This window comes from Xenopus laevis, chromosome 1S (assembly GCF_017654675.1).
Source record: "Xenopus laevis strain J_2021 chromosome 1S, Xenopus_laevis_v10.1, whole genome shotgun sequence".
NCBI classification, from domain to species: domain Eukaryota; kingdom Metazoa; phylum Chordata; class Amphibia; order Anura; family Pipidae; genus Xenopus; species Xenopus laevis.
This window is the reverse complement of record NC_054372.1, coordinates 124,564,602-124,589,616: the sequence shown is the minus strand read 5'-3', so window position 1 is coordinate 124,589,616 and position 25,015 is coordinate 124,564,602. Positions and strand designations below refer to the sequence as shown.

General features: G+C 38.1%; 1 protein-coding gene across 4 annotated transcripts in view; it reads left to right on the top strand.

Moving 5' to 3' along the window:
- Positions 1-24,261, top strand: part of golm1.S (golgi membrane protein 1 S homeolog) — a 38,969-nt gene extending 14,708 nt beyond the window's left edge. For 2 of the 4 annotated variants that reach the window (XM_018243873.2, XM_018243871.2), the window contains exons 2-11: positions 955-1,101; positions 4,491-4,670; positions 7,470-7,524; positions 8,811-8,904; positions 12,478-12,607; positions 13,951-14,017; positions 14,882-15,121; positions 16,335-16,460; positions 17,458-17,493; positions 18,713-19,543. In XM_018243873.2, coding sequence (XP_018099362.1) covers positions 973-1,101; positions 4,491-4,670; positions 7,470-7,524; positions 8,811-8,904; positions 12,478-12,607; positions 13,951-14,017; positions 14,882-15,121; positions 16,335-16,460; positions 17,458-17,493; positions 18,713-18,852 — 1,197 coding nt within the window. In that variant the 5' untranslated portion in view covers positions 955-972 and the 3' untranslated portion in view covers positions 18,853-19,543. Of the gene's footprint in view, positions 1-954; positions 1,102-4,490; positions 4,671-7,469; positions 7,525-8,810; positions 8,905-12,477; positions 12,608-13,950; positions 14,018-14,881; positions 15,122-16,334; positions 16,461-17,457; positions 17,494-18,712; positions 19,544-21,955 lie in introns of those variants that run through there. The other 2 variants (XM_041580158.1, XM_018243872.2) reach the window with 2 other exon arrangements.
- The last annotated feature ends 754 nt before the right edge of the window (positions 24,262-25,015 follow it).

Sequence of the window (25,015 nt, the reverse complement as noted above, 5' to 3'; positions counted from 1 at the left end):
AATATAGTAACAAAACCATGAATAGGCACAAGTCACACAGGAATGTGAACTATTTTGACATTACAACAATCACTCCAGTAATGAAGAGCAAGTACTCTGTTAGTTGCCTGCTGAGGAGGGAAATGGGTGGGCCAGCAGGCAAAGTCCAAATTGTGATTTCTGACCTCCTTGCTGACACTGCATCAGTTAATTGCTTATCTGATATTTGAGCTTAACAGGCCAGTGATTTTGTTGGTGCTGCAGATAATATCTGTGGATTCTGGCTAGGGATGGGCACATTTTTTCGCAGTGGAAATGACGCCCATAGACTTGTATGGCAGCGTGTGTCAAAAAAAAAAAAAAGACGCGTGACAACATTTTTTTGACGCCCGTTTGTCGAAACAAAACGGCTCAGATTCACCCATCCCTAATTCTGGCAAATGCCAGAGCGGCTGCTGTAAGATGCCATTGGCTGTCATTATTTATTGGGCCTCTGAGTACCTGAAATGAATCTCAATCTGGATCTCCAGTCAGTTTCCAGCTCGGAAAGGGCTGTTTTAGAATTAACCAGTCTCCTGAATACAGAGCAGTTTTACTCTTATTTTTAAGAAATAATTACTTATACAGGTATGGGATCCATTATTTGGAAACCCGTTATCCAGAAAGCTCCGAATTACAGAAGGCCGTCTCGCATAGACTCCATTTTATCGGAATAATCCAAACTTTTAAAAATAACTTGATCCAAATGAAGTATAATTAATCCCTATTGGAAGCAAAACCAGTTTATTGGGATTGTTTAATGTTTAAATGATTTTCTAGTAGACCGAATTACGGAAAGATCTGTTATCTGGAAAACCCCAGGTCCCGAGCATTCTGGATAACAGGTCCCATACTTGTATTACTTTATAGTTTGCATGCAAGCAAAGTTGGCACATTTTTTTTTCTCCAATAATTATGTGCTGGATTTCCCCACAGGTTTGGAGCTGCTGCAGAATGATGGGATCGGGCAATGGTCGTAGAGGAATGAAGTCCCCACCGATTCTTATAGCCGTCCTTTTGGCATGTATTTTTGTTTTAACAATAAACTACTGGATCACAAGCTCACGATGTGCCGAATTACAGGTGTGTATTTACTACTAACTTTCCTAACGTTCTATAATAGTTTTAATATCCCTGCATATCAGATGTTCATTATTACACAGCACATTTCAGCTTTCTGCTATCTTCTTTCATGTAGCACCACACCATTCACTTTATGTAATCCAATCTGATCTAATCAGGGCTTGTTCCATTATTGTTATTTAGGGTTCTAAAATACTGTTTGGTGAGGACCATATTGGGTTGTCAGTGTGTCTGTCATGTAGCAGTTTGGAACTTTAAAGGCACAATTATTATTATTATTAACATGTATTTATAAAGCTCCAATATATTGTGCAGCGCTGGTGAGAATGGAACAGAAAAAACAGGCTTTTGAATTCATAGTAGCCAAACAATGTCATATTCAAAGCCTGGGATCTCTTGTAAGTAACTATAACTGATTTTCTTGCCTCCTGTCAAATGTCCACGGAAGGCCATTAATTACCAGAAATTTTGAAAAGCTGTTAAATATTGTGAATTATAAATCTGAAAAAAAAACAATTGCTTCTGGCAGCTGATGTTGTCTGCAACCAATGGGCACTGTGATAAAGCAAAAACTCACAAGATAATTATGTAGCATGAATAACAGTGCCATTTTTATTTGAAATTCATACAATCCTTGTTTTTCCTTGTTTTTAATTATAGTTTATCTGATTGATATGTTCACATTCCAAAAGGGATGAACCCCTCTGGGGGGGGGGTCACCGACTCTGTAAGGGCTCTTACAGACGAGCGTTTATGCTTGCACTCCCCTGCGTTCCGTTTTTCTGCGTTCAGCCGCAGGGGAGCGCAGGAATAGACGCATTACATTTTTTTTCAATGGGGCTGTACTCACACAGGCGCATGTAGGCGCCAAACGCAGGTTGAGACGCAACATGCTGCATTTTTCCTGCGTTCGGCGCCTACACGCGCCTGTGTGAGTAAAGCCCCATTGTAAAAAATGTAATGCGTCTATTCCTGCGCTCACCTGCGGCTGAATGCAGAAAAACGGAACGCAGGGGAGCGCAGGTAAAAACGCTCGTCAGTAAGAGCCCTAACTGTTCTGAATTGAAACATTTGTGTTGATACATTTGTTATTTTTGTCCCTGCTGAGCAGAATTCATGAGTTTCATTAAAACAGCTGTTAGAATTGGTACAATAGTTGCTAATATGCCACAGATACTGCTGAGAAATATATCAATTAATTGTATCAACTAAGGGGCACATTTACTTAGCTCGATTGAAGGATTACAATAAAAGTTTTACATCGAATTCAAATCATACGAATGGAAGTAATAACGCATTCAACTAATTCAATTAAAAAAAAACTTAGGTTTTTCAAAGTCGACCAATTGACTCCAAATAGTTTCTAGGAGGTCCCCCATAGGCTAAAACAGCAAGTCGGTAGGTTTTAGATTATTTTTAAAGAGACATGATACATGATAAATTTTGAAATTCGAATTTGGACTATTCCCGAGTCGAAGTACACAAAAATCAGCTCGAAATTCAAATTTTTAAAATTCGAATTTTCACTTCGACCTTTGATAAATCTGCCCCTAAATGTTGGTATTTCTATGCACTAAGGTGATAATTGCTAAACTGTATTTATTTATATAATTTTGATGACTTTTTGTATTTAATTGACTTACTGAGTCTTACCTTAAAACAACTGTACAATATTTTATATAAATGGGCAAACTTTGTATTGGGGGGGTTAGCTTTGAGTATGGGTAACAGGGTGTAGTATAAGATCAATGAGATTGATCTTTATGAAATTGATGCAATATTTATTCATTTATATAACATTAATAATGCGCATCATTTGATGGATGATGATTAATCATTTGTGTCAGCATTTTGATTATAACTGCACAATTCAAGCTATAGAAATGTTTACTAAAGTAAATGGAAGCAGATTAGGAGGAACAAACCACATATAGCTAACCCTTTCTTGGCTTTACAAGATGGCTTTACAACCAGATATGGACCTCTAAAGTCAGCTTTTAATTTTCCCTGTTTCGCTGAAGAAATAACAAAAACCATAGATTTTTTTTTGTTATTAAACAGTAGCCAAAACATATGTTCAGCACAAGCAATATTCAATGAACTCCTGTTGAACAAAGGGTAATCCTGCCATTTAAAGGAATTTTTATGCCTAGTCTGTTTAAGGGCTCCTTAGGCCTCATTGTATGACATTCTCTTATTAACATAATCTGCCCATACACTTGTGTTAAGAGAACTAATCAGACCACTACATGTAAAAAGTTGCACAAAATCACCCTGACTTATCATTCATTCTGCTTTGTTTTCTCCCTTTTTTTCATCAACCCAAACTTGTTCCTGTACTCCTATGGTTAAAAATATGATAGTGCTGTCACTAAAATATACTATAGCTCCCTTTGATTTTGATATGTGTAAGTATCTTTATGCAGTATTGGGATCCGTTATCTGGAAAACCCATCCAGAAAGCTCCGAATTACAGAAAGACGGTCTTCCATAGACTCCATTATAATCAAATAATCCAAAAGTATTTTTCTCTGTAATAATAAAACAGTAGCTTGTACTTGATCCAAACTAAGATATATAATTAATCCTTATTGGAAGCAAAACCAGCCTATTGGGTTTATTTAATGTTTGCATGATTTTCTAGTAGACTTTAGGTATAAAGATCCAAATTACAGAAAGATCCATTATCTGGAAATTCCAGGTCCCAAGCATTCTCGATAACGGGTCCCATACCTGTATATCATTATATTTACATTACATTAGCATAACTAGATGTAAATGGGTCCCTCAAGTTAGGGCTCCAATTAAGTTGACCTATAATACCAAGATCTATTGGAATTACTGTACCCCCCTACAGATTCTGCTTCCTATATAGTTACGGCCCTGGTATAATGTTTAATTTTATAACATACTAAAAATGAACTTACTCTTTAAATATTTCTCAGAGTATTTGTTGCAATTAGATATATTGTATCTAGTTTTATGCTTAGGAGGGGTTAAAGCTTCTGATGTTGAAAAATGGCAGAAACGAATGTAGCAAACTAACAGTTGGCGTTCTGCCTTACCGAGCAGCTAGCTACAAATAAGAGCAGGGACCAACAACAACTACAATTAAATATGTGGTAATAAAATAGAATACAATAAAAAGTCATTATTTACTTTTTTGAAAACAATACTTTTTTCTACACTTTAAGGGGCAGATTTATCAAAGTGTGAAAGTAGAGCTCACCACAGAAAAACTCACCCACTTTCTAATAGTTCCAATGAGATTTTTATGAAAAGGTGAAGTGTAATTTAGGAAGTTGTTATAGTTGTACTTTTAGTTTAGATTAAATTATAGGTTTGAATTCCCTATATAGCAGCATCACCTCCGGTCTTTTTTCTTGTAGAAACAATTGGCAGAACTGGAGAGCAGAATCCATAGGGTAGCTGCAGAACGTGGAGCAGTGGAACTGAAGAAGAATGAATTCCAGGACAAGCTGGAAAGACAGAACAAACAGATTGACAACATTCAGTCCTTGCATAACTCTCAGTTGCAAAGTGCAAATGAGGCATGCCACAGTGAAAAGGTCAGCTATACTTTCCTTACCAATGTCTTATTTACTGTTAATACAGCTAGCTACTTCAGCATACCCTCTGTTATAATAGAAAATGCACAATGCTTTAATACAGGTCATGGAACTCCCAGGTGATTTCGAATAACCTCATATTTTATAACAGAGGGTACACAATTTTTATAATAATACACAAGTTTCAGTAAATCTTGTGACTGAATCACTGATGTATAACTGATGACACCATTAAGCATTGTTTATAAAGTTATAATTTATGATACTCATGGCTCTATACTTAGTACATTTTGTTTGCTTGTGGATAGCAGAAATGGAAAAAGATACTGAAACTTGCAGAAATTAAAGGAACAGTTCAGTGTGAAAATAAAAACGGTGTAAATTGATAGGCTGTGCAAAATAAAAAATGTTTCTAATATAGTTAGTTATCCAAAAATGTGATATATAAAGGCTGGAGTGACTGGATCTCTAATGTAATAGCCAGAACACTACTTCCTGCTTTTCAGCTCTCTAACTCTGAGTTAGTCAGCGACTTGAAGGGGGGCCACATGTTCAGTGAGTTTGTACTCAGCATACAGCAAAAGCAAGAGATGTGACCCATGTGCCCCCCTCAAGTCTCTGATTGGTTACTGTCTGGTAACCAGGGTAACCAGTCAGTGTAAACCAAGAGAGCTAAAAAGTAGGAAGTAGTGTTCTGGCTATTATAGTAGACATCCAGTCACTCCAGCCTTTATGCATTACGTTTTTGCCTAACTAACTATTTTAGAAACATGTTTTATTTTGCACAGCCTATCTGTTTATCCAGTTTTTATTTTTACACTGAACTATTCCTTTAAGGACTGGTGATTTATGTGAAATCAGAGTATAGAAGACACACACCAAGGGGCATATTTATTAACATTGGAGAACCAATCAGATCTTTGCTTTTGTAGGAGACTGTTTAAATCTAATTGCTGATTGGTTGCTATGGGCAACATCACTGGTGATGTTTGTCTCCAATGTGAATAAAGCCTCAGACTCCACAGTGAGTGATGTAAAACTTTTTACTTTTCATTATTTATTCATCTTCCATTAAAATCGTTCTCCTGGCCTAGCTTCATTTGGGTTTTTCTACACAAAAACCCTACTATAAAGACATCATGAAATTGACAGGTGATGAATAACAACTCATTTATCACCTGATCCCGAAAAAAGCAGAATATTTTAACACAGGTTATTTTAATCGTTAGAATTTTTATCTGCAGAATGTACACCGTTACAATTATAAATACATTTCCTCACATATAAACAGAGGAGGTCAATAAATATGGTAAATATAAATTATCTACATGATACATAAATTAATCTGCAGTTTCACATAAATGGATACATTTCTTTACACATAACCACTCAATTCTACCCCAGGGGATGTTTAGTATGCAATATGTGACACGGGTATTCATTTTTACCCAAAGATCTAATAAAATGTTTGCACAAATGTTTCCATCCCTTTTATAATGCTTAGGATTGATAGGCCTTCTTGAACACTCTACTGTTCTAGCCATCTGTAGCAATGATCTGCAAACTGTTCACAATTTCTGGTTTTCTGCTTTCATCTCAACTAGAAAGCTGATTAGTGTGACAGTGTGCTTTAGTACTTGCACAACTGGAGTAAGGTTTACTTTAGAGCAGGTAATAGGTTTGTTCTCATTAGTCTTATTGCAGTTGAATGGACAGTTTGTGTTTCAACTCCGGTATAATATGATTTCAGTTTTGTAAATTCCCCCCCTTAGTCAGCATAATTAGGTCATTTCTTCATTTATGCTTTCTGCTTGGTCAGCTCTAATGCAGTAGTCCTCAGTAATAGCTGTAGTTTTAACTTGGGTACTAGATAATGAATGAGTAGGCCATCAAAGGCAATAGGGACTATTAATACCAGACTTCTCTAATGAATACCCCAGAATATAAAAAATATGTAATAGAAGATTAAAGTCTGTTTATTACACTTGCCTGTGAAATTCTGATGCTTACAGAAAAACAAAAAGAAATGCTGCAAAGTTAATCGTACACATTTGTACACATTCTAAAACTGTACTGCACTGGATTCTTATGTGTCTAGTCAATGAGATTATCTACTGGTGACCATTTTCTTCCAGTCCCACAGTTCTAAATTAATTATCTATATTATTAACCTGTTCCAAAAGTTAATTTTAATGATTGTAACTCAGGGGTAGGCAAGGCAACCCGCGGCTCCGGAGCCTCATGCGGCTCTTCATCCTGCTTCATCCTGCTTGCTGCGGCTCAGTCTATACAGCCCTCGCACCTGCTGGCGGCTTCTTGAGTGTGCAACCACGGTCACAAACTCAGGAAGTGGCCAGCAGGTGTGAGGTCTGTATAGACGTCCCAGGAGTGACAGGCAAGACCGAGCCACAGCAAGATAATTCATCATGGTCTTTACTGCGGTCACACACTCAAGACAAGAGAGGGAAGATCAGCATGGAGCTTCAGAAACAGAAGTCACATTAAACAGATGAGAACACTAGCATTTAATAGGGCTAGTCAGTGTTTAATTTATTTCAAAGTAAGCCTACACATACACACTGTACTTCTGTTGGTTGTATTCTGTTGTTGTAACAGTTAAAATTAAAAAAAGGTTTAAAACTTTTTAAAAGTTTATAAGCTGTGTTAAGTTTTGCGGCTCCAGACTATTTTTCTTTAGCGGAAGAGGGGGCAAAATGGCTCTTTTGATAGTAAAGGCTGCTGACCCCTGTTCTAACTTATCAAATGTAATAATTTTTCTTATTTTTTTTCTGCTCACAGGATACATTATTAGATACCATAGCAGAGAAAGAAAAGGTTATGCAGGATCTATACGGTAAATTTTGTATAAAACATTTACTTTTATTATTAAATTATAATGCTTGGGATGGTTTGGGCCTTTACATTATTGGGCTTTTTTAGTAACTCTAGTGCAAGGAGCAAATTTCCTTTTTATAGCCAAGGTTAATACTACTTGGTCCACTGCCAACAACAAACCTGCTGCTGCTGGCACTGCTCAGTGTACACTGCTCTTCTGTAGCTTGGAGCTTACTCCTCACTGCTTTACTCAGCTCCCTCTCGAAATGTGCCCTCATATCGGCTGCTCCCAAGACACGTGCCTTCTCTGCCTACCTTTAGTTACGGCCCTGGATTAAGGACCTTCCCCTTATATTTAACAGATACATCATGCCATTGCATATACGTATTCTTGCCACTATATGTAACCATTTGCTGCAGGGTTATTACCCTCTGTTTATATAGAATCATTTGAAGTGTTGTACACAGTAGGAAAAAGGCTCTTTGCAGCCCCAGGTGCAAGCTGAACCCTCTGCCAGGGTAAGATAGTGCAAATCAGTAAAAAAAAACAGCAGCACTTCAGTCATGTTTGGAAAAAAAAGCAACTTTTTATTAAGTGCCACAGGCAACGTTTCAGGCTTTATCAAGCCTATGGAACTTAATGGGCCTGTGGCATTTAATTAAAAGTTTTTTCACTTTTTTAAAACATGACCAGAGTGCTGCTATTTATCCTCTGTTTATATAGCACCAACAAATGATACATTGCTTTACAGAAACTGTAGTATCTGACACTGCCTTAACTGATCTTACAATCTAACAGGGTCATGTAATAAAAGTGGTAAAGACTGTGCTTAGTTTCATAACCTATAGTAGTTAGGAACACACAGGTCAGTTTTATCTGGAGTGCTTGTTTGGAGTACCAGGTGTAAACCCATACACGTACAGTGAGAATATTCACTGAACAGATAGTACTCTGGTTGAAATTGAAGCCAGAATCTGTCTTTTACACTTTTTGAGAAGTCATTTTCTTTCCTGGGAGTCTAGGGCTTCAAGGCAAATACCCCTGTTCACTTACAGGCATATACATAAATATGGGCTTGCCATTTTACTTGAGTTTGCCAAATGAGCAGATCATATGTGTGTTAAATCTTCTAGCATGTAAAGGGTTAAAGTATACCACTTAGACATTAATAAACTAAATTTGTTTTCTGATCACCCAAAGCTTTTTTTTTATAAATTGTGTTCAAAAGGTTTTTCTATAGTAAATTTGTAAAGCTTTGTGACTGCAGAAATATAGATTGGTGAGTTATGGTTTTGTCTTTCCAGCTCAAATCAAGTCTCAGGAACAAGGCCTGTCGAAATTGAAACTTGACTATGACCAGCTACAGGAGAGCCAGGCAAAGAAATCCACATTTGAGTTGTAAGTGTTTCCCCTTCATAAAAAAAAATAGATGTGCTCTAGTGCATTTTCAAGTGATAATTACCTGATCTGCGATTACACCCGTTCCTATGGAGTAGTATTGAGGAGTGTTTTGCTTTATCAGGTTGGTTAGCGTGGCTCACTGCATGGGGCAGATGAACCCAGTCATATTGGTTAAGACTCACTATAGCAGAGGCTTTGCATTTGTATGATAACTGGGATAAATAATGTCACAATAGTGTGTAATACCAACAATTAATGATATAGTTAAAACTCGTATTGTGCCATTAGCTTTAGGCTTACAGTGTAATGTAACTACTCCCTCACCTTGTTCCAATGTGAAATTATGGGTTCTGAGACTGAGGGGGTTGTTTATTAAAGTCCAAATGCCAAAAACTCGAAAATGTTAGTTTTTTTTTTCTTAACTATAAAATCCAAATTTTTAGTGAAAAAAACCCTACAATTTTCAAGTTATCATACCCGAGGCTGCAAAAAGTCAAAATCTGAAAATCCACCATCTGAGACCTGCCAAGGTTGTATAAAAGTCAGTGGGAGAGGTCCTTATCCTATTTAGAAGTTTCTGTGGTCTTCGCTGGAATTAGGCCAAAAATCCAATATTTTCAGGCAAAAATCTGAAAAAACTCGGAAAAAAATCCATATGAATCTGATTTTCACTCAATTTTATTGTGTTTTCCCTGTTCTGATTAAATAATGCTTTTTTTATTAATAAATAAGGTCATCTTTCCATAGTGGGTGAAGAACAGATTCTCTGGCAAATAGAAACCCTTTACAATGGAACAAGGCACAGTTTGCATTACACTGTGAGCCAAATGGGGGTCTAAGGGTAAGGGCACACCTGGAGATTTAGTCGCCCGGCGACTAATAGCCTCTTCTTTGGGGCGACTAATCTCCCTGAACTGCTTCTCTGTGTCTTCCGCATGCTTCAATGAAAAAACGCCTGCGGTAATGCACTTGCGGCGCTTCGTTTTCCGAAGTCGCCCGAAGTTTCCTCGTTGCCCCAAAAGAAGAGTAGATTAGTCGCCAGGTGAATAAATCTCCCCGAATCTGCCCGTATGCCCCTGCCCTAAGCAAATCAGAGACAGATTATCACAGTTTTCTTCCTTTCTGTGCAATCAGATATGTCAGGGTAAAACTTTCTGTATTTCTTTCAGGAAGTTCAGATGATGTTTATGCACATTTTCTATAGCAGCCCAACTGAATGAGCTCATGTCAAAAAGGGGGGGAGGGTGGTATTTATAAAAGGAAAACTATTTATAAAACTTAAACCGTTTTCGGATGGTCAAAGATCAGCTTCAACTGCTCATGGTCCTGGCTACCAGAGGATGGAAAAAACTAAATAGGAAGTCAATTATATAAACGGCTTTTGTTCTCTTTTGTTATTTTGGATCTTTGATTTTAATGTGCTTCCTTAACCTAACTTTTATCCTACTACAAACAACCCAACCATTCTATTTATAAGTATTGCATTGCACATTTATGGCTCATGCTGGGACCAACCAATTAGAGCAGGTGAAATCTGTCATTGACTCACAGCATCAGTCTGTGCAGCTGCAAAATAAAGATTGAGCCACACAAAAATACATAAATAAATATAGGTCAAGGCACTCACCAATAAATGGTTAAATATATGACCATATTTTTTAAACATTCACTACAATTTGGCAAATTCTTTAGTATAGTGACAGAAACTGCCCAGGGCTAACTAGATACAATGGTCGTAAAAATGGTAATACTAAAGGCTGTACATTTTGGTTTACTTATGCGATTTTGTGTACAGACAAGAGCCACTTAGAGGTAGAGGTTTTAGGGAGGTTTTTGGTGTGTTTGTTTGTTTGAGTGACGAAAAGTGACCTACCCAAGGCTGTAAATTGTAGGTATTGGAATCTAGCCTTACCTAGTTTAACAGGGAACCTCACCTTTTCCTAGTATCAATGCCAAATATAAACTGGTGCATTGCCAAAAGAGAAGTGAGACTGGGAATATTTTACTATGGTTAGGGCTGTCATAAACTTTAGGCCCTGTACAGGTTCTTTTTATGGGGCCCCCATGAACACAAGCATGCAGTTCCAAAAATTGGCCACTCCTCTCCTCTAGGGAGCCAAATGATCTTGCTGTGGGGTCTAATAACTAGTTATTCCACTGAAGAAAAGTTCAAGTAGGAGAAAGTTCATATAATTCAGTAAATAGACCCCACTATGAACCACTGCGATTACTCTATAATAATCAGTTCATATAAACAGTTAATGAAATAATTAATGTGCTAATGTCAGTGGAATTCACCGTCTCTGCATTGCCAGTGCTTCTTATGTAACTTCTAGTTTTTTTTTTTTTTTTTTGTACTGCTAGGTTTCTGGGCATGTCCGGGTAGTATCAGTAACATAAATTGTGCAAGTTTTAGCAGAACTTCTGCAATTTACATAACTGTCACAACATGGATTTCTCCAGCCTGGCACAACAATACCCCTCCACAATCGCAGCTCTAATTATAGTATATCAGAATTAACATAAAGCTAGATATTTACATATAGCTTTAAAACTATTAACATATTTGTAATACATGTACGATGGAAATTTGCTTAACATTACATTTTGTTCTGTAGATCATGCCACATATTTCATAGTTAAAGGGGTGGTACACCTTTGAGGTAACCTTTAGTATATTATATATACAGTATAAATGTACAATTCCTAGCAACTTTTCAATTGGTCTTCATTATTTATTTTTTTATATTTTTTGAATTATTTGCCTTTTTCTTCTGACTCTTTACAGCTTTGAAATGGGGGGGGGGTCCCCATGTAAAAAAACAATTGCTCTGTAAGGCTACAAATTATTTTGTTACTCATCTTTCTATTCAGACATTCTTCTATTCATATTCCAGTCTTGGTGGTTGTTAGGGTAATTTGGACCATAGCAACCAGATTTATGAAAATGCAAACTGGAGATCTGCCAAATAAAAAGCTGAAGAACTTCAAAAAAACACAAACAGTAAAAAAATAAAAACCAATTGCAAATTGTCTGAGCATATCACTCTCTACATCGTACCAAAAGTTAATTTAAAGGGATGTTTAATGTTCAGCGGCATTTCAATTGGTCTTTATTTTTTCTTTTTAATAGTTTTTTTTAACCATTTGCCTTCTTCTTCTAACTCTTTCCAGCTTTCAAATGGGGGTTACTGACCCCAGCTAAAAACAAATGCTCCTTAAGGCTATAAAATGTATTGTTATTGCTACTTTTTATTACTCCGCTTTTTATCCAGACCTCTCCTATTCATATTCCAGTCTCTTATTCAAATCAATGAATGGTTGGACCCTAGCAACCAGATTGTTTTCATTGCACACTATAAATAATTAGATAAATAATAAACAACCACAAACAATAAAAAATGAAAATCAATTGCAAATTGTCCCAGAATATCACTTTCTACATCATACTGAAAGTCGATTTATATATAATTTATATTTTTATTACAATTTAGATGATGTTTAGGCTACTGAGCTGAGATATGGTTTAAATATTTTAATCAATGACATTTTATTGTATCTTACACAAAGAGCCCAGTGCAGCTATAAAATGAAAGAACTCAATGAGCAGTGTGAGGAAAAGTTGCGCAGAGCTTCGGGAAAAGGTGGGACTGTAGCACAAGAAGAAAATGCTGATACCCCTAAAAACGAGAAACCCAAGGTAAGTCAGCTGTAAAGCAGGCCTGTAGAATACATTGCCTTATAGGCAAGGGAAAATGCACTCAAACATTTTTACAGCCATGACATCTCCTAATAGGGGGCCTTCAGTTGTCAAGGGATTGAAAGCCTGGGACTGGATTCAATCAGGCTGAACACTAAGGGCTCTTACTCATGAGCGTTTTTACCTGCGCTCCCCTGCGTTCAGCCGCAGGGGAGCGAAGGAATAGACGCATTTCATTATTTCAAATGGGGCTGTACTCACACAGGCGCATGTAGGCGCCGAACGCAGGTTGAGACGCAACATGCTGCATTTTTCCTGCGTTCAGCGCCTACACTTGCCTGTGTGAGTACAGCCCCATTTGGAATAATGAAATGCGTCTATTCCTGCGCTCCCCTGCGGCTGAACGCCGAAAAATGGAACGCAGGGGAGCGCAGGTAAAAACGCTCATGAGTAAGAGCCCTTAGGCTTGGGCCACACAGGGCTGAAATATGCAGGCTGATTTAAGCCCCTACCACAGGCAGTAGCCTTCTCTCTTTTACTCATTTGGATGTGTTGAATTGGCTCCTGCAGAACCGTGAAGCTCTGCATTTTGAGCTGAAATCTGCCAAAGTCTTTTTGCGCAGGAGCCAATTCAACACTTCTTAATGAGACAGAAATGAGGCTACTGTCTGTGGTAGGGGCTGAAAACAGCCAGCATATTTCAGCTACCTGATTTCAGCCCAATGTGGCCCTAGACTTAGGGTCACAGCAAATGTAACTGAAAAATGCTGGCAGAGAATAAACCCATGTGCCATCAACTTTGTTTAGCTTTAAAGGTGAAGGATACTCTGACTTGCACTTCCTTCCTGGTCAGCAGCCAGTATGTGTTAAATTCTGTGCTTGTCCCTGCCTCCTCCACAATTTTTCCATGCTGTGCCGGTACTTGCAGGTAAAACCCATTGAAGCCATCACGTATCGCCCTAGAAACAAGCTTTGGAAGTTGACAGCTCTGTGAACTATAGTTCTGTTTCTGAAGCAAGAACACCAGTTTTGCCATTGCAGCGCAACACCACATAATATCATTTCTTTAAAAGACTTTCAATTTGCCCTTAGAAGGACACAGTTGCCTTAGAGCTTGCCTCCACCACTAAATCATGAAAGTCACCAAAAAAGCCAGACGTAGGGCACATATTTATGTACACAGTATTAACTCTGAAACTGTAGTCTTGTTAATTATAGCATAAAATGTTTACTAAACTTTGACTCATTAGTAGTCCCAATCTATAATTATGTGTTTCCTCAAAAAGGGACTTTTGGCTTGGTTCTACTGACAATACTATTCAATCTCCCTTTTTTTTTCTAAGCCAATTCTACTAAAAGATCTTATACAAAAACAAGACAACCAAGAAAATCAGCAAGTGGCTTCCAAAGGTATGTTAACTTCTGTCTCGGACAGGTATGGGATCTCTCAAGGCCGTATGCTGTCTTCCTGTGTCTTATTTAAAGGGCACAATCACCAACATAACAAATAAATAAAAAAACAGTTCATTTATGTTATCTAAAAAGTGTAGAGTAATTTTAGTTATGAAATAGTTGAGGAGTGCACTTCTTATTACCTCCTCATTATGCTGGGAACAGTTGTGGCACATTTGTGTGATTATGCTCTGAAAATAAGCGGCTTGTTTAAAAGGCAATCATGCAAATGTGCCATACTTGAGGGAGCTATAATAATGGAAAGTGTTTTCAGCAGTTACCACCATTTACATGCTTTAAACTTTTGGATTTATTAAAAAAAAATAAGTCTTATTTATTTTGAACATTTTCAGTGGATATCGGGAAAAAACATAACCCTGGAATTTAGCAGGTCGCTGATTTCCTGTTCCGCTTTTTATCTCCCGGGCTTAACATATTAGCAGTTTTGGAGGAGCTGTGAATGGAAGTAGATGTAAAAGAGAAGTAGAGATTTGGAAATGATTGACTATGTAAAGGGCCAGTGTGCACCACAGAGGGAATAGCCAGTGAAATATGAAACTAATAAGTGACCAGCTCATTGTATGTACAGTACCCAAATAATATGCCCACTATGATAAATGGATCTGAGCAGGACAGGAAGATGATGCATCTGCACTCTCTATGGCACAGAAATGGCAAAAGGGCAGTTAGTGAATATCTAATAGAGTAGTGAAGAGATAATTACCATTGCAATGAGCGGTCCTTCATGTCTTACATGTCTGCAAAATAGATTTATAGAACAACCCTCATATACAAAAGAATAAATGAGAAATTATTTTACAGAAACAAACGATACACGTGGGGCAATCCCAAACCTAAAGCAGGAGCCAGCAAAGGTCTCCATAACAGATGATGAGTTGGCAAATAAATTGGAAGGGAAGGCCAAGGAAGAGGAGCCTTTAAAGGCCAAAGAAGCAGTGGCACAAGAAAACAAAGTGGAGGAAACAAATGATGAAGAAGTGGAAAGGGAGCATCTGCTCGACATAGAAGTTCCAACGGAGGATGCAGCAGATAAAAAACAAGGTAAGTAAGGGCACCACATGTCCTCTGCTTGGCAGCAAAAATGAGACTTTCAACCAGAGAAATTGGCAAATGATGAATAATATACAGTATGAATAGCCTTCTACCAACAGAGCTGTAACAAGTACTATGATTGTGTTCCATGCAGATTGCTATGCTGCTTAAAGGAATCGTTCAGTATAAAAACAAAAACTGGGTAAATAAATAATATAGTTAGTTAGCCAAAAATGTAATGTATAAAGGCTGGAGTGACTGGATGTCTAACATAATAGCCAGAACACTACTTCCTGCTTTGCAGCTCTCTTGGTTTCCATCGATTGGTTACTTACGGTCATAACTGTTGCTTTTCAATCTGAGCTGAATGCTAAGGATCAATTACAAACTCACTGTATGTAACAGTTATGTCCCAAATGGCCCCCCTTAAAGTCCCTGACTAACTCAGCGTTAGAGAGCTGAAAAGCAGGAGGTAGTGTTCTGGCTATTATGTTAGACATCCAGTCACTCCAGCATTTATGCATTACATTTTTGCCTAACTAACGATATTAGATAAATTTTTTTATTTTGCACAGCCTATCTATTTACCCAGTTTTTATTTTTACACTGAGCTGTTACTTTAAGAGCAAAATCCAAAACATTCTGCTCGCATAAATATTCATTTACCACACTAATTTTTCATAAAGCTTATTTTGCAACAATAACAGCTGTAAGTCTTTGGGGTAAGTACATACTAGCACACTGGTGAACTTATTGTTGAGTCAGTTGGACAAAGTTTGTGCACCTCTGTTTTATGTGGCGCTTTTGTAAAACTGACATGTACGAGTAAAATCTAAAGGGGACAAGCTAAAGAATTGAATGCAAATTAGCTGGTATGTATCCCAAAAGACACAAGCTGTTGTTTCTGGAAAAGTTTCTCCTTGTGGAATGTTAAAGGGGTAGTTCACCTTTACATGAACTTTTAGTATGATGTAGACTGTGACATTTTTTCCAAGTAGTCTTCGTTTTCCTTTTGTCTTGGTTTTTTAATTGTTTAGCTTTTTGTTCAGAATCCGGGCAGAGTAACTCCAGTAACAGCTAACATTTAGCTTAAGGCTGAAGTTCCCCTGAAATGTATGAACTGAATATTTACCTATTTACTAAAATTTCAAAATTTGTTATTTTGTAAATGGAGGCGAGGCATTGCCCTTGTTTTGTTTTTTTTTTTCTTTTTTCCTTACAGCTCCAAATCCGGTTAAGCAGGGTGCAGAGCAAGGTCGGCTGAATGATTACAATGGGGATGAAGGGAATGAAGCTGAGCCAGAGGCAGACAAACAGGCTGAACTTGCAGATGATCAGAATGTAAATGGTAGGTGTGCACTGTTCTGTCTTCCAAGCTGCACAATACAAGTATGTAAATGTATACTGAAGCAAGCATGTCATTACAGCTTTTTGGCACAGCAATCTTACCCTTATTTGGATTTAGCAATCTCCATTGAAGAGCTGTCTTATGTGTTTTCTCAGGTTCCCTTTTGTCTAATGTTGCATTTTGTTCAAAGACCAGAAACCATTTAGAGGCCCATTTATCAAAGGTCAAAATTCGAATTCATGTGAAATTTTTTTAAATTCGAATATACTCACATAACAGGAAGGTTATTTAAAAAAAAAAACCGAATGTCTAATATTCGATCAAATGGTTCCGACCCGAAAATTCGAATCGTATTCGATTCCTACAAATCAAGTTTTTCTCTCAAAAAAACTTGAATGTAAGGAAAGCTGTTAACATCTCCAAATGGCTCAACGGACCTCTGCCATTAACTTGTACAGGAATTTGGCAGGTTTAGGCGGCAAATATTTGAATTAGGACTGTTTCCATGGTCGAGATGTGATCAATCTCACATTCAAATTTATTTTCGAATAGGGGGATTCAAATTTGACACTCAAATTAGAATGTACAATTCGACCCTTGATAAATCTGCCCCTTAATGCGGCATTCATTCATCAGCAATTTACTCCATAAATCCAAAGAGTAAGCATGTAGAACATATATAATGTTATCTCTGCAGTTGAAGCAATATGGTATATATAATATTTATATATGATGTAATTTATAGCAGGGGTTATAAAGCATAGGACTTTGATTTAACTTTGTAAAGCTGAGCAGTGTGAAATGCCGCCATAGGAGCCCAGCTAATCCATAGCTTCCATGCTGTGTCACATTTTAAGGCATGTTGTATTTGTTCCCACTACAACAGATGTAACTATTTAGATTAAACATGCCTATAAAAATGTTTGTTAAGCCTGGGGTTGCTTTGGTACATGTGATTATCAGTAACCTTATTTTCCCTGTGCTTGTTTTTTTCTAGAGAATAAACTAGAAGAAGAAAAGAAACCTGAACAAGGTGAGAATAATTCAAAGTCAGCTCTTATGCCAGGGACAGACAGCGTGCTTTAAAATGCTATGCAGCAACCAGCTTTGTTCATCTGCCTGCACTCCTACTGGAACTGTTCACTTTAAAGGAACAGTAAAACAAAAAGTGTTTTAAAGTAATGAAAATATCATGTAGTGTTGCCCTGCACTGGTAAAAACTGATGTGTTTGCTTCAGAAACACTACTATAGTTCATATAAACACTTTTAAAACACTTTCATTTTCTGATGTTAGTGTTCCTTTAAACTTCATTGACACACATGCTCTATTTTACGGCCTCAGTCTGATTGCTGTGGGAGATGAAACTGCATTTAAAATCAAGTCATTGGCTGATTAATGCTGATTGCAGCAGCGTTCCTAGAGGGGGGCGGGCCCTGGTGCGTGATGCACAGCCGGGCCCCGCCCCCCTCCGTACGGCGCGCTGCCGGGGGGGCCCTGAGGGGGTGTGGGCCCTGGCCCGCTCGCACCCCCTGCTCCCCCGGTAGTTCCGCCACTGGCTGATTGCTTGCAAGACTTTTAGATGAACATGGTGTGTAATAGTCCTGCCTTTAGGAATAAACCAAAACCATAGAATACTAAACTCGCTCAGGCCCAGACACTTATAAGGGGGAGATGTAGCAAAGTGTGAGATTAGAACTCACCACAGAAAAACTCACCCACTTTGTATTCATTCCTATGGGATATTTAAAAGCATATTTATCAAATGGTGAACTCCATTGATAAATAGGATACTAAAAATCCCATAGGAATAATTAGAAAGTGGGTGAGTTTTTCTGTGATGAGTTCTAATCTCACACTTTGATACATCTCCCCTTAGCACTTCCATTGTGATGAGACGCAACTGTTCTAAAGTGATGGTAATTGGTTCTATACATGGGCCAACTGGATTGCGACTTGTTTACTGATGTATGTCAGTATATGGGCTGTTACCAGTTTAAACGATGGGACTAAAACTTTACAAAAATCAAAGGAGTCCCTTTTCATACAGTTTAGTAAGGAATTAATGTGCAATGGTTGTGTATGATTTACTTTTTTCAAACTGTATTGCATTATAATAAACCCCATAATGGTATATGTGATCTCCCTGTACTAACACTGTGGGCCAAAGTTTACAAAGCTGTAATAATTATAAGTTTGTCTAACATGATTTTATAAAACAAATGTACAGTAACTTCATTTCCTTCCTTCCAGAAGATAATCTTCCACTTCCAAACCTTCCAGACGCTCCAGATCTTCCAAATGCTCCAAACCTGCTAAAACTTCCAAATGCTCCAAATCCTGTGGTGCCTGAAGAATCTAAAAACGAGGATAATCCACTCCTTAGGAAATAAAGGCAAGCACTTGCTGATGTTCCCTGGGGATGCTCAAGCAGCTCAGTAGCACAGCAGGGTGTGGTTTGGCAACAGGGATGCAATCAAGGGGACCAGCTGAAGTAGAAAAATGCAGATTAATGCATCAGTGATAAGTTCAACTTCAATCATTTTAAGGGCTCTTACAGACGAGCGTTTTTAGCTGCGCTCCCCTGCGTTCTGGTTTCATGCAAAGGGAGTGCAGGAGTAGACGCACTGAATTCTTTTCAATGGGGCTGTACTCACACAGACGCATGTAAGCGCCAAACGCAGGTTGGGAGGCAGCATGTTGCATTTTTCCTGCATTCGTTGCTTACATGCGTCTGTGGGAGTACACCCCCATTGAAAAGATTTCAGTGCTTTTGCTCCTGCACTCCCCTGCGGCTGAATGCATGAAACCCGTGCTCGGCTAAAAACACTCGTCTGTAAGAGCCCTTACAAATTAAGCCATTTTTCATTTTCTTTTTGGTTTGCTTTTAAATTGTAAAGCCATATCAGTAACTGGGTGAATGAAGAAACGAAGGACGATTCTCACAGCTGGGACTGCACTGTGATACCCCATCAGTACTGGCGCATTTCCATAGGACAGCTCAATGCAATAATAAGTGTGTCGTTTAGAAACGATTTGTTCTGCTGTATCTGTATAGTAAAATTGCAATCATTAGGGGGCAGATTTATCATGGGTTGAATTGAGTTTTTTTTATGGTCAAAACTGTCAAATTCGACTAGGGAGTTATTCAAATTCGAGATGCATCATACGCTGGCCCTTTATGAACTGTAATTCGAGTATTTGCCACCTAAGAACTCTTTCACCCGGCTGTTTTTCTGCGCTCCCTTGCGTTGCGCATTTTTTCATTCAGCCGTAGGGGAGCGCAGTAGTAGACGCACTCAATTATTGTGAAGGGGGCTCTACTCACACAGACACATGTATGCACTGAACGCAGGTGAATGCAACATGCTGCGTCCCACCTGCGTTTGCCGATTACATGTGTCTGTGTGAGTAGAGCCCCTTCACAATAATTGACTGCGTCTACTCCTGCGCTCCCCTGCAGATGAACAGAAGAAAGCGCAACGCAGTGGAGCGCAGAAAAACACAGCCGTGTGTAAGAGTCCTAAAACCTGCCGAATTGCTGTTTAAGTGAATTGCAGAGGTCCAGGGATCAATTTTGAGTTGTGTGCAGCCTTACTGACTCAAATCGAGTTTTTTTTTTTTATATTTTTTTTCCAATTCCAATCTAATTTGATTAGAGTTTTTGGGTCGATTCCATTCATCTGAGTTCAAAAAAATTCTATTTTTTAAATAAATTTTATGAGAACTCGCATGAATTCGATATTCGACCTTTGATAAATGTGCCTCTAGGTGTCTCTGTCTACAGATTAAAGTTGTGGGTTTTGTTTGTGTTTTTTTTTTTTTTGGAATTTTGTATCTCTCAGATCTGTGTGCTACAGCATTTTTTTTTGTTTGTTTTCAGTTTAAGCACTTGATGTTAGTTGCACATAACCAGTCAAGCAGTCTCTGAGCATGAGCAGACACGGTTGTTGGCAGTGCTTAGACTAGAGAGCTTTACGGGGGCCAAGTTGCAAAGCTGACCCTGCGGGGTATGCAAACAATTGCTACCCTTTACCCTAACCATTTTATTTTAAACCCGATTAATAGGGAATACCAAAAGAGTTTAACAGATATGTTTGTTGGCCACGGACAGATGTAGTCTAATACTTATCAGCTTCAGAGAAACTGGTAGATCACAATCTTCGTTTGGGCACCGCACCTTACAGGGGTTGTTTGCCTTTGAGTTAACTTTTAGTATGACGCAGAGAGGGATATTCTGAGACAATTCGTAGTTCGTTTTCAATTTTCATTATTTGTGTTTATAGAGTTATTTAGCTGTTTATTCAGCTGCTCTCCAGTTTGCAATTTCAGCTGATTGCTGGGGTCCACATTCCCCTAGCAACCATGCATTGATTTGAATAAGACTAAAATATGAATAGGAGAGGCCTGAATAGAAAGATGAGTAATAAAAAGTAGCAATAACATTACATTTGTAGCCTTAGAGAGCATTTGTTTTGCAGAGGGGGTCAGTGACCCCAATTTGAAAGTTGGTAAGAGTCAAGGCAAGTAATTCAAAAACTTTAAAAAATAAATATTGAAGACCAATTGAAAAGTTGATTAGAATTAGCCATTCTATAACATACTTAAAGTTAACTTAAATGTGAACAACCCATTTAAGGTGACTATACATATACTGCCATTGTAAACAATGCATTCCCCTTTTAATATTCACACTGCTCATTGAATCAATGCAGCAGAAGACGTGTGCAAAGTACTGTAGAAAACAGTCTTGGAGACCTGATTTTTGCTTTGTTGCGAGTCAAAATCAGCAGTGCTGAGAGACAAATCCATTGGAAGGGTGCTTCCAGTTATTGCTTGTTAGATTTCCATTGGCTGGCATGGACAGCACTACGCCCCTCACGTTACATCATTTGGAGCTTTTAGGAAAAGCAACAGATGTTCTCTTTATACTCACAGCAAGTTCTCTACTCCAAGTATAAAATATAGGTGAATGAGTTAAGATTAACTTCCGCTAATTGTGCTTTTGAAATGATTTCACTTTTTGTTCAGCAGCTCTCCAGTCTGGAATTTCAGCAGCTGTCCGGTTGTTAAAGAAACGGTAACACCAAAAAAGAAAGTGTTTTAAGGTAATGAAAATATCATGTACTATTGCCCTGCACTGGTAAAACTGAAACACTACTATAGTTCATATAAACCAGCTACTGTGTAGCAATGGCGGAGATTGAAAAAAGGCTGTATGGCACAGGTTAAACAGTGGATAACATTATGTTCTACAGAGCTTATCTGCTGTGTAACCTGAGTCTTTTCTCAATTTAATGGCTGTCCCCATTGCTACACAGCAGCTTATTTATATAAACAATAGTAGTGTTTCTGAAGCAAACACAGCAGTTTTACCAGTGCAGGGCAACACTGCATTATATTTGTATTACTTTAAAACACTGTCAGTTTGTCTGACACACTTGTAGTGAAATAGTAAAGGACATGCATAGAATTAATAAAGCATTTGATTTACAGGGTCATGGACTCCCATCAAGCACTTTCAACCTTGAAACCACTTAGAAGCTGTAAAAGGCAGGAGAGAAAGGCAAACCATTCAAAAACCAGAGAAAAGAAAAACTAGTAAAGAATATTCCACTGAATAGGCTTTTTATGGGGAATCATTTAGAAGCAGACTTTTATCAGTGGCATAACTACCAGGTGCTAAATTCAGTGGGGATTCAACATTTTCAGTACAAATGTAATAGACGAGTGCTGGGCTAGCACTCGTCTATTTAAAAAAAAAAAATCTACTTTTCTTTGAAGTGCTGCAGATTTCATTGTTTTTCCCAAGGTTCCTCTGCAGTTCAGGGCCAGTGTAGGTGCAGTGTACTAAAGTCAGAAATTGTATTTTCTTGTCATTTAAGGTATATGGGTGCTTTAATGTGTATTGTTCTATATAGATACAAATTCTAGCAAAGTATTGCTGTCTGTATAAGGGAAGTGCCTCACTGTGGAAGAGTACAGTAAGGGGAACAGTCATTGAACTAAACTCCTGGCTTTACTTGTAGAGAAAAGAGCTTTGGAACAGCCCAATTAAAAGAACGAGAGACAAAGATATTAGTAATTAACTGGCTATCTTCCTATCTCTACAGTTGTCGGTGTATGCATCATTATAGACCATAGAGGGGGAAAAAAATCAATAATTTAGGACTGATTTTTTTTATGTGAATTATTGATTTAATTTGTTTGTTTAATTAATTTACTGTATTCTGTTGTACTACTTTGTTCTAGGGGTCCATTGAATTCGGGATTCGGCTAAGATTTGGCCTTTTCCAGCAGGATTCAGCTGCATCCTTCTGCCTGACTAAACCGAATCCTAATTTGCATATGCAAATTAGGGGCGGGGAGGGAAATTGCTTGACTTTTTGTCACAAAACAAGGAAGTAAAAAATATTTTCCCCTTCCCACCCCTAATTTGCATATGCAAATACAGATTCAGTAGAATCATTCGCTAAGGATTCGGTGTTTGGCCGAATCCAAAATAGTGGATTCAGTGCATCCCTACTTTGTTCTGACTTTTAGTTTATGAAAGGAAAGGCAGTTAATGGAACCACTGACTAATCAGGGTTGCGCCCTTTCTGTGCCTGGCTTTACACTCTGAAATTGTGATAATGTAGTTGACATCTAAACACTACAGGCCAGATTCACTAGCATTCCTGATAGATCCATAACAATTCTGGGGTGTATCATGGCTAATAGCTCATCCATATCAATATGAATTGTGAATTAATTATTATTTGGGGCTCACAGATAACATATGTGTGAAGCTCTGATTTAATCAATCAGTCAGTAGACTGAATGGCTGGTAGTGCTGAAGGAGGATCCCCCAATGTGATATCTGCCTCTAAAGGTAGGGCTACACAAACGATTCCGGCGCAATCCGACGTGCTGCGACAAAACGCCTGCGACAGGTCACATGCAACAAAAATAAGGTAAGTGATAGAATTGTCGCATGGTGTCTGCACCGGACAGTCGTGTCGGATCAACGCTGCGACAATTCTATCTCTTACCAAATTTTTGTTGCAGGCATTTTGTCACAGCGCGTCGGAATCGTTTGTGTAGTCCTGCCCTAAAGCAGAGAGACTGGTGTGCAGCTGTTATTTATTAGGGGGTAAAAGGGACTGTGTTTAATATTGAGAAGAACTGATTTGCAGCCGGGGATGGTACTGTGTATCCTCACTGATGAAATTGTGCATTTGGTTTATTTTTAAATTATGACGTGTTTTGTTTTGTCTTAGAATTTTTAAATACACAATCAAAAAAAAAAATCCTTGTATTTGTTGCCTTTGAACTAAGCATTTTTTTCCAGACAATTCCCACAATGCTTTGCATACAGACTAAAAACTTCTGCTATAAAGAAGGGGCTTACAGCTCAAGTGCCCTTTTAGAGAAAATATTTGGTCAGTGTCCCACTTAATGAATGATAAGATTTACAGATGCAAGTAAAAATCTTAAGAATTTGTAAAAGAACAAATCAGTATTTAAATATTGATCATTGCTCTTCCAGAAGGATCTAGCAGAGACATTCTGCCCATATGTAACCCCTGGCTAGCCTTCAGACCAGGCCTCACAAGGAAGCTAGAGCTAATACTTTACACGTGTGTGAATCACCAAACATGTAATGCGTGGTGGGGTCGAGTAGCCTAAGGACGCACTCGTTTGAGATCTTGCCCTGCTTACAGATAGCCAGGTCCAGCAGTGATGGAAGTAGGCAAAAACTGACAAACTGCTTTCAATCACAATTAACTAAAAACCTATTCACTATAATGCAGAATGTTACATTGTGGTACTCTGCCGCTTTAACAACCTCATGAATAAAATAAATTCCACTGGGGCAGAAGCAGACTTGAATGATCAACACAATCTCTGCAAAATCCTTGTGGAACATGGCAGCACTATATAAATGATAATAATCTTTACTTACAAATACAAGGGGTCCTCTGCACTCAACCCATTATCAATATATTTAAGACAGAGACATTTTGTGCATACTGCTACTGAAAAATGCCTTACCCTTTAAACAAAACAGGGATTGCTTGTCCATATATTGCAATATATTTAAGCTGGCCAACTACGTCAAAGTCATCCCATATCTGGCCAGTCCTATGCTTAATTTTCATCTGATTCATTAAGAATTCTATTGCTTCATTATACATTTTACAAAGGGACTAAGTTTTACCTGCAACTTACTTGCTGCTTTCAAAGTAAACCTCCCAAACTTGGCTGCCCTTTTATTAGACACCAGTGGGATCACCTGACTATAGCTGGGAAGGATGGGAGCTACAACATGGAGCTGGTCACTGCTCCTGTATAAACTATAACAAACAAGGGAAAGTTGTGCTCACCACTAATTTCTAAAAACATTAGGTGGGGTCGAAAATGTTCCCTTATTTGTAATAATCTTTACGTAACATCAGTGCCAGCTAGGAATAGGATAATGTGTGCCTAAGCAAGGACCATTTGTCAAGCAAAGTGAAGAGAACCTAGGGAATTGCCATACACAGATCAGATGTGTTATCCTTCCAGTGTCAATTT